General features: G+C 41.6%; 1 protein-coding gene across 1 annotated transcript in view; it reads right to left on the reverse strand.

Moving 5' to 3' along the window:
• piezo1 (piezo-type mechanosensitive ion channel component 1) overlaps window positions 1-14,654 on the reverse strand; it is a 124,531-nt gene that overhangs the window by 35,847 nt on the left and 74,030 nt on the right. The window contains exons 4-9 of the mRNA XM_053616840.1: window positions 13,987-14,029; window positions 12,361-12,508; window positions 6,693-6,879; window positions 4,649-4,862; window positions 1,747-1,921; window positions 1,575-1,649 (exon numbers count right to left, since the gene is read on the reverse strand). Coding sequence (XP_053472815.1) covers window positions 1,575-1,649; window positions 1,747-1,921; window positions 4,649-4,862; window positions 6,693-6,879; window positions 12,361-12,508; window positions 13,987-14,029 — 842 coding nt within the window. The remainder of the gene's footprint in view (window positions 1-1,574; window positions 1,650-1,746; window positions 1,922-4,648; window positions 4,863-6,692; window positions 6,880-12,360; window positions 12,509-13,986; window positions 14,030-14,654) is intronic.

Raw genomic sequence — 14,654 nt, forward strand, 5'->3', positions numbered from 1 at the left:
AATATTGTGACTAAAGATAGGAATGTGCACTTCCCCGCTTTTTTTTTTTCCAATTACATTTCAATTCAGGATGCCAAGATGCAATTATAAAACAATTCTTTATGCATTGTGATGCATCATGATGTCTAAGGCCTACAGTATGGGTTTTTAAAATGCGATATTACTTTTCCCATTATGAAAAACCCTTAAATTTAATGCTAAATTAACTTACGGCCGGCAGAACAAATTTCACTGTTTGAATAACATCCCATATTCTACTTGTAGTTGTCTAGCCTAAGCCAATTGAAAAGTATGTCTTCTAAACTGTATGTATAAATAGCTTGTGCAGGAAAAAAGGCTTTGTCTCCTTATAAAAGGTGTAATATCCATCCATTCATTTTCCATACCACTTATCCTACACAGGGTGGGGGTGGGGGGGCTGGAGCCTATCCCAGGGAACTCCAGGCCCAATGTGGGGGACACCCTGGACAGGGTAGGTGTAATATGATTATTATTATTTTTTTTTAAATAAAAAATTTAATTACATGTAACAATTTCCAGCAGACACTTATTGGTGTCTTTTTTGTGTCTGAATTGTTTTCTTATGCCCTTTTACCCTGCTGTCTGGACAGGGTAAAATAAGAATTTCATTGTACCAAGTACATATGACGATGAAGATCTTGAATCTTGAATCTCAAATGCTGTCTGTGACCACAGAAAAGCCACCTCTGACTGGCCGGCTGTCTGGTGTGCATTAATTCCTAAGATCAAGACACCTCCAAAAACACAATCACTGTTCGAAACTGATGTGCATGAAACTATGGCTGCGTATGAACGTCCCTACTACCGTACTATACGGCAGGCGAAAAGCAGTACGTCCGAATTCTCGGTATTCATAAATCAGTAGGCGAGAAATACCCGGATGACCTACCGCTTCTGCTGAGATACTGCAGTAGGGAAGTAATGCACACTGTGCTATCCCATAAGGCAACGGGACTGGCACGGAAAAGCTGTCAGAACCAAAAATGGCTGAAGGCAGCACGTTGGCTCTTTTTTAATTTGTAGGTCACAGGACAATGCCAGCATGGATGATGTAGTACATCCGGATTGTATTCATACTACACACTGATACCGATCAGTACGTACTGGATCAACGGCCGAGCAGTGAGTACTGGATCGAATGCAGTAGGTTCCATCACAACCATGACAACAATCTGGATTTCCTCCATGCTGTCTTGGTGCATGTAGTGCACAAATGAGGTTTTATCCTTTGTAGCAAGTACAGTGAACAGAAAGCCATACTGCACTCATGCTGAATTTCTTCAATAAGAAATCAATTATTCCTGCATCAAACACTACTTGGAGACATTTACACTGACCCAGCACTGTGTAGGAAATAAAAACTCAAGTTTAAACTGAAATCAGTGTGTGCTGTACAATCTCTGTACAACAGTGGAGTGCTTCTGAGAGCGTTCACTGTAGCAGTAAAAACATCATACTCGTGCAGTTGTGTTTATTTTTCTGATTAAATAATTTTTTTTAAAAAATGAATGCATTAAATGAGTTAGCCAGGCCTTGTATGTTTGTGGACCCACCTTAGTGTCATCTTCAGGGGTTATTCGGCCCTCCCCCCATGGCATTAGCTCCACCTCCTCTCCCACGCCCTTATTCTGTAAAACCAATCACATCATACACTAATAAGCACCAGGTAAAGGTAAAATGGTGGTTGTGATTCAGTTTAAAAAAAAAAAAAAGTGTGAAAGCTACCTTTTCTAGGTAATCACGACTGCTGATCTTCAGGACTGTTACGACGGTGATGTAGAGAAGAAAGAGGATGCCTGGATTGACGTAAACAGGCCAATCATGCCGTGTGTTGAACAAGAGTTCATCAGAGTGGGAGGAGCAATTAAAAGGGCTAATGATATCCTTAAGGCCAAAAAGCCTGGAGAAAAACAGAAGCTTCAGGTTAGAATGATGCCTGTGTGTGTGTGTGTGTAATTTTGCAGAACTATTTTGCAATCTGTGCCTGACGTCCATCATCACCTTCGTATCAGTACAAAATTAAGGAGATGCACATAGCTGGCAGCCTGACGACACGACACACACACAGCCAGTCAAACAGAGTTTGTGTGTGTGTGTGTGTGTGTGTGTGTGTGTGTGTTTTTGAAGCCATTTCTAAGCTTCATGCGTCAGAGGTCTGCCAGGATGGCACAGAACCCTGACGGCTAGGGGACTTCCCACAGAACTTTACTTCCTGTCAATCCCTGCTCCCTTCACACACACCAGAGAAAATAAACGATCCGGAACATTCCCAGCTAAATGTGCTGATCCCTACACCCACCCACACTTATACGTGACACATCGTCCTACATTCATCACACGCTGCCTCTTCGTTCCCATACATCTCACATTTACATAACACACACGTACATATTATGAGCGAGTGGTGTTTTTTTTTTTTTTCTTTGAATTATGAGTGGCAGAATGTAGGTGACACCAGGACGTGGGGAGAGAAATACAATTTTACTTGGTGCAGGCCTAGCTCTGTGTAAAAGCTGCAAAGGTAAAAATAACACTAACACAATAGCACTATAAGGGTATCCCATTAGCACCATTAATTCTAGCTGCTGAAAGATCCATTTATATGACATCCAACATATCCTATGTCTATTTCAAAGAGAGTGGGATGATTTCCAACACACTGTAATTAATTTCTCAGCTGCTGTAAAGCCAGCAAATACACGTTTAGAAATGTTTAGGAACTGAGCGATAGGAAGACAATATGAAGAATACAGAGAAAAGCACTAATAGCATTACTAATCATGGTCATGTGATATGAAATACAGTATGCTCTATACAAGTGGTGGTGATCCGGATTATGAACTGTGCTGTGTGTGCTGGACCACACTGCGACCCAACTGAAAGTGAGGACCTACCGTGGTGCTTGAAAGTTTGTGAACACTTTAGAATTTTCTATATACGTGCATACATATGACCTAAAACAGCATCAGATTTTCACACAAGTCCTAAACGTAGACAGAGAGAACCCGATTAAACAAATGAGACAAAAATATTATACTCGGCCAGTTATTTATTAAGGAAAATGATCCAATAGTACATATCTGTGAGTGGCAAAAGTATGTGAGCCTCTAGGATTAGCAGTTCATGTGAAGGTGAAATTAGTCAGGTGTTTTCAATCAATGGAATGACAATCAGGTGTGAGTGAGCGTTCTGTTTTATTTAAAGAAAAGGGCTCTGTTAAAGTCTGACCTTCATAATAAATGTTTGTGGAAGTGTATCATGGCGTGATCAAAGGGGATTTCTGAGGACCACAGAGAAAGAGTTGTTGGTGCTCATCATGCTGGAAAAGTTTACAAAACCATCTCTAAAGAGTTTGGACAATCCACAGTCAGACCGATTGTGTACAAATGTAGGAAATTTAAGACCAGTGTTACCCTCCCCAGGAGTGGTCCACCAACAAAGATCACTCTAAGAGCAAGACGTATAATAGCGCCTGAGGTCACAAAGGAACCCAGGGTCACTTCTAAGCAACTAAAGACCTCTCACATTGGCTAATGTTAATGTTCACGAGTCCACCATCAGGAGAACACTGAACAATGGTGTGCGTGGCAGGGGTGCAAGGAGGGGGCCACTGCTCTCCAAAAAGAACATTACTGCCCTTCTGCAGTTTGCTAAAGATCACATGGACAAGCCAGAAGGCTACTGGAAAAATGTTTTGTGGGTGGATGAGATCAAAATAGAATTTTTGGTTTAAATGAAAAGCGTTATGTTTGGAGAAAGGAAAACACCGCATTCCAGCATAAAAACCTTGTCCCATCTGTAAAACATGGTGGTGGTAGTGTCATGGTTTGGGCCTGTTTTTCTGCATGTGGGCCAGGACGACTCATCATCATTGATGGAACAATGAATTCTGAATTACACCAGAGAATTCATGAACTGAATCTCAAGAGAAGGTGGGTCATGCAGCAAGACAACGACCCGAAGCACATGGGTCGTTCTACCAAAGAATGGTAAAAGAAGAATAAAGGTGATGTTTTGGAATGGCCAAGTCAATGTCCTGACCTTAATCCAATAGAAATGTTGTGGAAGGACCTGAAGCAAGCAGTTCATGTGAGGAAACCCACCAACATCCCAGAGTTGAAGCTGTTCTGTACTGAGGAACGGGCTGAAATTCCTCCAAGCCGATGTGCAGGACTGATCAACAGTTACCGGAATAGATTAGTTGCAGTTATTGCTGCACAAGGGGGTCACACCAGATACTGAAAGAAAAGGTTCACATACTTTTGCCACTCACAGATATGTAATATTGGATCATTTTCCTCAATTTATCCAATAATTTATTTCTCTTTATGTATTTTCAGGACTTGTGAGAAAATCTGATAATGTTTTAGGTCATTGGTTAGACATGTTAGACATTTGCCATCAAACACCAACAATCAGAATATTTCTAATATCAGTTAGCTTTGTAACGTTTTAGGGAAAGGAATTACGGCCAAGAAGAATTAGCCAGAAGTTCCCAATAATCAGACGCAAACTGGTGGATTTGTTTCATGTGTAGGTTTGGTGGAGGAAATAATGTCAGTGTGTTGTAGTCATTCAGCAGAGCAGCAGTGATGTGGTTGGAGGAGTGCGTAGTGCTAAAGCGTACCTGGCCCACAGGCTGCTCGGGGTGAGGAAGTTCTGTGCCACCGTACTCTGGTACAAGTACAAGCACACCAAGTGCCCCGCTGTGAACAAGCCCACCATCACACACAGTGCGTTGAAGCCCAGGTGGCTGATGGGAAGGTGGCAGGCCCACCAGGTACACACGATGATGAAGAGCAGGAAGTAGACGGAGGAGAACGCCGAGGGCAATGTGATACCTGTGCAGAACATCACATGCGGATAAATAAATATTTTTCAAGCAAATAATCGCTCAGTTATTTTAAACACGGACGTACAGGAAATTTGAATAATCTTCAGTACTTGTACATCAACTGAATCAGATTATCAGGGCCATTTTGTTGATCTTATTTTACATAGAGTCATCAATCAAAAGTAAACATTTGTCACATGTAGACTGTAACACAACCAAAGAGGAAGTTTAAGCTTAAATATTATGCTTCTGGAGTTTGTTTTTCACAAACGTCTTGACCTGGAGATGTTAAAATGTAGTAGTCAATATATCATAAACCGTGTTTATCATTACCGTTACCATTACTGTATAACAACAACAACAACAACAACAACAGGCACATAACTCTGCTGACAATAAATTAACGCTAGCAATGGACACCTGCGATGCTTGTTATTATACCACAGCACTGGAGAATTCTCCAATCTGATTGGTGTTGATTAGATTTCTACAGCAGCAGCTCTGACAGTAGTGCAAACTACAAGGATTTTACAAATACAGGTTTATATTAATGTGCAAGTTCTAATACCGTCCTGTTTCTATAGTAACAATTCATAATATACAGTGACTGGATGCTCCACATAAACAGATTATACAAAGTGTGTAAATGTTGCTATGGAGACATTTTGCTGTGAGGAGACGTTGATTTAACGTTTATGAATGTAGTCTCCAGTGTTGGCGCTTTGTAACTGTTAGTGGTAAAGCTGCATTTTGTCAAGAGAAATCTTTTTTTTTTTAAGTTTCTGGGGAAGGAACGAATGTTTGTAGCTGCCGTAACATAATTGATAAGCTGAACCTGATAATCTTGTTGCTTTAAATGCAACTATAAATTATGATTATTTTTTTTTTTATTAATCCAGTTTTTTTTTTTTTTTTTTTACTGGTGGTATAAGAAGAATAAAACACTTCAGTATGTGCTGTTATTGAGAAAGTATCAATTTCGGGTAGTAACAGAAACTGTGTGTCAGGTTGCATCACCACCCTGTTAGTGACTACGTTTACACGCACATCTATATTCCAGTATTAATCTGAATTTGGGAATATTCTGATTAGTATTGTGTTACGTAAATGCCATGATCCAATTGCCCGATTCAGATTAAGACTGTATTCTGATTCCCCAAATTAAGATTCCCACCCCTAGAATATTCCTGTTTTAATCAGAGATTTGTTGCATGTAAACACCTTATTCAGAAAATCCACTGAAAGGAGATCTATGCGCATGCTCTCTCTGCAAGGAATTGTGGGTGCGAACAGATGCTTAGCTGTCGGCGAGGTATTTAGGAATTGCAACTCGGGCAAACTTACAACAATCGTCTATACAGGAATACTCCGATGCCTGTACGCATATAAACATCGTATTCGGAATATGGCTACAACCCGGATATAGATCTTACACAGAATTACATGTGCGTGCAAACGTAGCCACTGATCATTCTCCTAACAGCACGCCCCATTGTTTTTTATTCCTTCATTAACTTTGATTTAATATTAGTAACGTTACGGAGTACATTACATCCTTAAGGATAATACATGTCCAAAACACTGAGAGCGTTTTGGTGTACTCTTGATATGTTGCACATCGGTGTTTTCTATATGCTCCATACATGCTAAATATACCGTACATGTTATAAATATAAATACAAAAGGCATGTTCTAAAAATATGCATACTCTCCATATGTATGTCTCAATGTGTGTGCGCTCTCTGTGTACAGGTTCAATACACACTGTATGCATTCTCTGCATACGCATTCCATAAGTGTGCATTCTCCATTAGCGTGTAGGTGTGTTGTTTCTCACCAGCCAGCCCCAGCAGCGTGACGGCCAGTACTCTGCCCATGTTGTGGAGGAAACGCTGAGCTGTGGCTTTGAGACGAGCGCACAGCTGAGCTGGTACTCTAGTCTTTTCCGCCTTCCTGTCCTCTTCCTCCTCCCTCTCGCCTTCTTCATCCTCCTCTTCCTCTTCTTCTTCGTCTGTTTGGGTCTCCTGGAATGACACGTTTAACAACTCAGGAAGGAGTCTCCAGTGTCAGTGTTTTGTAACAGTCATAGCTGTTCCTTTAAGATTTCAGACACGTCTTCACAACGGAAGAGTTCGCTCTTTCCAGTTTCTAGGCTACAGAACAAGCTGCATCGTCGTATTCACTTTACTTTATAACTTTAAATGTGACTATAAACAGATGAACTTATGACATTCTTGAACCCTTTCTAGCAGCACACTGGCGTTCTGCTCGGCCGGCAGAATGGAAATCAAACCTATTGGACATTTTCAATCAGTATAAACAAATAAATCATTTTATCGCTGCAAGTCTGTTATCAAGTCAAGACTCTGTTGGGTTTCTGTGTGTAGAGTACCGTGACTGTGTTTAGCTGCTTGTGAGCAGGGCAATGGGAAATTGGAGGGGTGTGAGCTCCTTTTTGGGCAAATAATTCACACATCTCTACAATAACATTGGTCCAGAGATAAAACGGACAGCACAACTAAAGCTTTTTTGATAGGAAAACACAGTATACAACTTCCACAACCAAATAACATTTAAACCTAGGAGGCTAGGTAAAAGCAAATATTTATGGAAAAACTGCAAATTCTTCAAGCCCTGAGTGTCTACTTTCATTAACCGCTACTGTGGAGTGTGACATCACAGATAAATTCAATGCTGAATTTATTCAAAGTTTAATCTGAGTTCAGACCAAACACAGAAGACACTAAGCATACGTAAACAAGGAAAATAAACATAAACCGATACTTGGGGCACGGAAGAGCATAACGTGACAACCTGAGACAAACAAATCCAGACAAAGAGTGAGGTGCAAACAGACTGGTGCTCGTTAACTGGGATGACATTCAGGTGTGGGTGGTCATGTGACCGTGATGCAGTGCGGTGCAGTGGCTGCTGGGAATTGAAGTTCCCTCCGGCGATTCGTAACATCTCAGTTTGGTCCGGTGAAATACTTTGCTGGGTCTGAATCTGGATCATGGCTGACCTGTTGACAACCCCTGATCTAGTGCCCAAGTATGCAGGTTCAGACAGCTATCACATCATAACCCAGGCTGTCAGGTAGGGCTGGGGCGATATGACCGAAATATCATATCACAATACTTGAGGACATTCCTACGGTACACGGTGTGCATCACGATATATATAATTTAGCTAACAAACTGTCCGCAAAACAGTAGGAAAATAAACAGAAAGTTATACTGAGTTTGATCATACTTTTCTTTAATGCCTGCAAAGACCAATCAGAGTACATAAAAAAAATTATGTCAAATCAATAGCATCCATTTAGTACCATTTAATTTGTAATTATTAAAAACGTTTAAAAAAATACATCACCATACCAACGATATCTATGTAATCTTTTATCACAATATCAATATTATACTATAGTGTCAGGTACCGGTACTGAAGAACCACATGGCTTTTGGGTTGGTCTCTGAACTCAAACAGCTCATTGTTTTACAGAGTTGTAGCACTACAGTAAGTGTGAGCGATCACTCAGCGGTGTGTGTATGCATTATATAGCCTCAAAATTATTCAACACCCTGAATAGAATCCCTCACAACAGCACAAATATGCAAAACAGGTATGGTCTCAAGCACACCTGATGCAACTAATCAAGAGCTTCATTAGAAGAATGAAGAAAGAACACTCTGTCCACAGTGAAGCATGGTGGTGGCTCGGTGATGCTCTGGGGCTGCTTTGCATCCTCTGGCACTGGAAACCTGCGGCATGTGGAAAGCAAGATGGATTCATTGAAGTACCGCGAATTCCTAGGAGAAAACGTCATGCCGTCTGTGAGGAAGGTGAAGCTTGGGCGTCATTGGACCTTCCACCAGGACAATGATCCCAAGCACACCTCAGATTCCACCAAGGCTTGGTTGCAGAAGTCGTCCTGGAAGATTCAACAGGGCCATCACAGTCACCTGACTTGAACCCCATATTAAATCTCTGGTGGGATTTGAAGAAGGCGGTTGCAGCACACGAACCCAAGAATATTACTGAACTGGAGGCCATTGCTCATGAGGAATGGGCTAATATTCCTCAGGAACGCTGCCAGAAGCTATGCATCTTGTCTGCAGCAAAAAGGTGCTCTACTGAGTACTAAAGATGCTTACCGTGAAGGGGTTGAATAATTTTGAGACTGCAGAAATCATTATTAGTTGCATTTTCGGTTGAATTTCGGGAAACTTGAAGCATGTGTTGTGTTGAATTATTACAGTTGCTTTTGTTTGATTTGTTCACTGCAAACAGCTGAAAGTCTGTAAATTTTGGCAATGAACCTGATTTGCAACGGGGGGTTGAATAATTTTGATTGCAACTGCATACATATTTTTTATATATATATATATATATATAAATGCAGTTATTAATTTTCTCCCAGTGACAGCTGAGCCAGAATACAGTCAAACCATCAAGCTGTCCATGGACTCACAACCTTCTGGCCACAACCTCAACACCTTAACCAGAAAGCCACCACTAACCCTTGTGTAATAAATCTATGTGACAACAGAAGAGCTACTGCTACAGTTAGCTTTGCTGCCTTGTGAAAGTGTGGTATATAAATGACAGACAGAAGATAGACAGACAGACAGAAAGAAAGAAAGAAAGAAAGAAAGAAAAAGAAACACCGCTATAAATCAGACTTAACTATGTAAACAGGTCAGAGCACACTGTATGTTTGCTCTTACGGCAGTGGATTAGCATGTTTGCATATCGCAGCAAGGTTATAAGTGTGAGTGAGCGGTGGAATGAGTTTAATACACACAGCGTGCACGCCTCACATCTCCAACGTCTGGCTCTACACTACAGAACTGAACTATGCTTGTGATGTTGCAAGGCAGAGGGATTTGGGCAACTTGGAAGAAAAAAAAAAAAAAAAACATCTTGAAAAACAAGCTTTAAAAAAAAAGGATCTGGAGATCAGTCATAATGCGGGCCGTTTCATCCATTTCAGCATTACGCAATACGATCCGTCTGCAGAACACTGAAGGCGAGCGCAAAACACATTTGGCATCCCCTAAGGATAAAATTAAAACGACATACAAATATAATAACAATTATCCCAAGTAATAAAAAAATTATGACGTAAATACGTTTCAAAAGTCTGCCTTTCCTTTTTTAATAGGGATATACTGAATACAAATATTCTTGCCTTTGTAACTAACTCCCCCTTACAGCCTTTACCTTTGCACTATTTTCTTGAAACGGTTTATCTGTACTACGCTCCGAACACACAGTGACTGTGGTAAATGTCGCGGTCCCCGACTTATCTTCCCAGCAGCTTTCAGTCAAAAAGAAAAATCTTATTGAACAAATATTAGTTGACAAAACCGTACGAGGCTCCGAGTCTGTTTCAATACGAAAAAACTCAAACAAACACTGGCTCGGTTACACGATGCTAATCTGAATTCTTCAGTAGGAAAATATGGGTAAACTCTGTTTCTCCATGCCGCTGTGTGTTGAAAATCTGCTGGAAGATGTCCAGGCTGATACGTGCCTGAAAGACACATTACTCAAATATCCAGCGTGAAGGCAGCACGTGACAGCAGGCGGCCAGAGACAGATTTCCGGTAAGATCAACACTTCTGGTGTTTGACGGTCGCAACGCTGCCTTTCAGCTCAGAGTCTGGCACTGAGGGAGTGGAAAACATAGTAGCTGGACCAACGATCGTCTATTTAAACCAACAAACATTTAGGACTGTTGGATGTGTTTCTATTGGTGGCTGGTCTCAGTGTTGCAGACACAAGCGCTCGGCGAATCAGTCGCTAATTGATCTAATTATGTTTCTATTTTCCTACGCTGACACACAGCCTTTTGTTTGTTGACACGGTTGTCTTGGCAACGGGCGGGAGGAAGTCGTTGGACCCGGCTGTACTTTTCCCAGATGGTACGAAGAGAGTGAGTGAGAACGTCTGAGTACGAAGAAAGAAAAAAAAATACCCAAAACTTTAAGCACTGACACAGAAAATGGAAAAATGGTCAACATGCTGCAGTAATCCTGTTTGAAAGACAGTTTGGCTTTGGACCTCATTCAACAGAACAAGCGCGCGTGTGTGTGTGTGTGTGTGTGTGTGTGTGTGTGTGTGTGTGTGTGTGTGTGTGTGTATGAGTCAGACAGGGGAGTCCCCTAAACGGATCAGAGAACTGAAAATATAAATATAGCTCTTTTGGAGAAACCAATCCACACATTCAAAAGACATCCTGTCACACACACAACTCACACGCACAAAGAAGAAATCATTTTCTCTTCTAAATCCCTGAAATCTACAGATTAAACCCTCCCACTAAGAAGCAGGCAGCAATAAGTCAGCACACACTTTCAGAAGAATGTAGAACAGAGAGTTTCAATTCTTCAAAACTGATGTCAGTAAAAAGTAAAAAGAGAAGCTTGGCACCCTGAACACACCTCCAGTGTCTAAAACAAGCGTCTGCAGCTCTGCTGTAAACACACCCGCTGCACCACAGCAGAAACGAGTGGTTTTCGCTCACCATATCCTACTGAAGTGTGTTTACGGACGTGTCCTAGACTGTACAGGAACATCCTCGTTTCTAATCATGAACCTGGGAGACTCCTGTCTAGAATCCACCCCCAAATCTAGTTCCTCAGTAACTGAACAAAAGTCACTATTTGTCCGGGATGAAGACAAAGCCGAGCTCCGCAGCTCGAGACACTCGCGTGGCGTGTCTGTGTCTACAGGCTGACCTGAATCGTCTCCGTTACCCAATTAGATAATGCAATGCAATTAGTGACACACAGCACTGTAGAGCTGCAGGTCTGAGACGCATGGACTACGCTCGGCTATGGTGCATCTACTACAGCTATCAGGATGAATTTTGCTGTCTGAGCACTGTTCGCATGTTCATATTCATATTTACACAAGCATTTATAATGTACTTCTTTCATTTGCCCATCATACAGTCCTGCAGAAGTGTCTGCTGTTTGACTGAGTAACCTTGGTGTTGTCTCATGTAGGAAAAGAGCGCTGAATAAACGCAAGCTATTTATGTACATCATGGGATTATGGGCTCTACAACTCTATTATACATGTACATGTGTTTCTACGCCTTTCTAAAAGACACTCCCTCAAAGTTTCTCTCTCACTGCTTGTGGAAGAACATTGTGTTTTGCCAGTCATGCCTCATAACTACCTACGAACTGAACGCACATTTAAAATTCTGTGTAAAATGTTTAGTCATTCGGTGTCGCTCATCTTCTGCGTGGCAAGCTCCGCCCGAGAAGTCTGCGGTTCACCAAAAAGTTCAAACCTGTAGCTGGAGCTAAAAACCATCCCGGATCTACGGCCCGTGAACTAAACATAGCCCGTGTGTTTGAGAGTTTTGAAGTTTCTAAAACGTTCCTGGGTTCCTAAAAAGGTTTCTGCGGTGGAACTGCACATTACGTTATACTCTGTTCAGTGAGCAGACTGCGAATAGGAAGTCATGTGGCGTGACGCAGTCCACCTACCTCTTGATGGAAGCCGTGCGCCGCGGACGCCTCCTCTCTCCTCTTCAGCAAACGCTTACACAGCACCATGGTGATCAGAGACATGATGAACACACCCAGGTCCGGGGAAAGGAGACGCACGGTGTTCCAGGGATCGTCCAGCGGCATTCTGGAGGCATCAGCATCGCTCGTCATATGTGTCATGGCTCAAACGTCAATGCAGTTATCCATTTATTAATTCAAGTGCAAACGAGTCATGGGCACTTCCTGTGAGATTCTAAACGTTTACAAGATTTATAACATTTAGGCTCCATCCGAAATGGTGTACTTTAACAGTATCTGCAATGGATTCAGTACCTACTGCTACATCCACCATATAGGCAGTGTCATGTGACCTACGACGACGTCACAACTGCAAACACTTAAAGATCCCGTCAGATTAGAGCACCTGCACCGCAACTGTATGTTCTTATTTAAACCTACAACGATTTACGCTGCCTTCCGCTGTTTTTGATTTCTGACTGCTCTTCGGTGCCAGTCCCATTGCATTATGGGATAGCGCGGTGCCCATTGGTTCTGTACTGCAGAATCTCTGCGGAAGCATTAGGTTTTTGCGGGTATTTCTCACCTACTGTTTTATGAACACTGAGAATTCGGACATACTCCTTCGGCGTACTGCCTTCCGCCTGCTCTATGTGGGGTAGTACGGACATTCGGACGCAGTTTTACATTCTAACGTACATCATTAGGCATCATTTAGAGTATTCAGTCCTGTCAGTATCACCACGCGTCAGAACGTTTCCAGACTTCGGGACTGTCTTTGTCAAGAATGCTACATGTGCTGCTTCCATCAGTTTTGCCCAAAACAAACAACTTTAAGCCAGGGTTACATTACAAAACTACAGCCAGTGTTTTTATAGCTGGGCTGAGTTTGTGACAGTTGGCCATAAGTTTGTTGATTTTAGGGAAAATTGGCACAAAAGTATTCCTATTGTGTTGGCACTAAAAGTCTGGAGTCTTCATTTCTTGCCTGCCAATCGAGTTTCTCTGGACTCGGATTAGTAGCATATGGTGAGTTTTGGTGTCTGTACAACTCAAATCTAAGAGCTAACACGGAGTAAATTCTGGAGTGTGTCCTCTAAAGTCGTAAACAAATGGTCCTAGCAACGGGAAAACTGTGTGTTCATTTGAGTTGGACGTGCGCTCTTTCAGTAACACGTTGTCTAGTCATTAGTGTAGGACCTCTAGCCATTTAGTTTGCTTTCTCGTTCTGTGATCATCGTATAAACCGATAAAGGGCATGCTGCTTCAATTTCAACATATATGGAAGCCAGCTGTCGATATGCTACTTTGTATACGTGGCAAAATTCATCTTGAAAACATGCTACCTAGGAAACTGTACAGGAGACAATTATGAACTGTCCCAGATTACAATATTGTGGTCCTTGAATATCACACTGTATTGTACGTGACGATTATCGGCACATACGTAATAGGAACATTATACATTAATACTTGAATATAATCGACAGCTTTCATATTAATATCAGTGATGTATTGAACTACACACATCTCATTCACAAACTATAATGTGCCAATGCACCTTTTCACTGTTATTTTAAATGATTTTACACGTTATGTACATACCTGGACACCCCGATGTGCCTCGACAGAGTCTCCCATGTGCTACCTGTGAAGAGCGCACAGTCATAAAGGATCGAAATGTTCACAGAAACAATCAAATATAAATCTGTCTGTTAAACAGGTTCATTTGGGGTTTTATTTTTATAATCGGTACTACAAAAGGCAATACTGCACCACTGATGATGCACAGCTGAGATATGTTAAACAGAAGCTGCCACTCCTAAACTCTCAAAATTATAATCCACGACGAACACAGCTCGATTAAAGCAAACAAACCGAAATCAAGCCCAAGTGAATCCAATATGATTTATGGTCTGCTACGCGTTTTAAGGTGAGCACTATTGTTTTAGTGTGTCTATTGCCAAATTGCTCAGGTGTGTATAAGAGTCTTTTAAAGCTCCCCTAACATATAAGCTGTGGGCCGTATTTATGCTGCGCTCAAGGCAAAGCTGCAGCTTGTAATTCGGGAAAATAATACCGAAAGCGCCCTCCTCAACTTGCAATCGCAACATGTCAACTTGGTGTAGTTTTCTCACCAGTCTTATAGGTTAAATCGATAAGACTGGCCATACTAATTGCTGTTTTCAGAAAGTAATCATCAACATTAGAGTTATCACTAACATTAGCTGGCTTGTTGCTAAGCTACTTGCTAATGTCAGCTGTTGTTACTG

Source organism: Ictalurus furcatus, chromosome 27 (genome assembly GCF_023375685.1).
Source record: "Ictalurus furcatus strain D&B chromosome 27, Billie_1.0, whole genome shotgun sequence".
Classification (NCBI taxonomy): domain Eukaryota; kingdom Metazoa; phylum Chordata; class Actinopteri; order Siluriformes; family Ictaluridae; genus Ictalurus; species Ictalurus furcatus.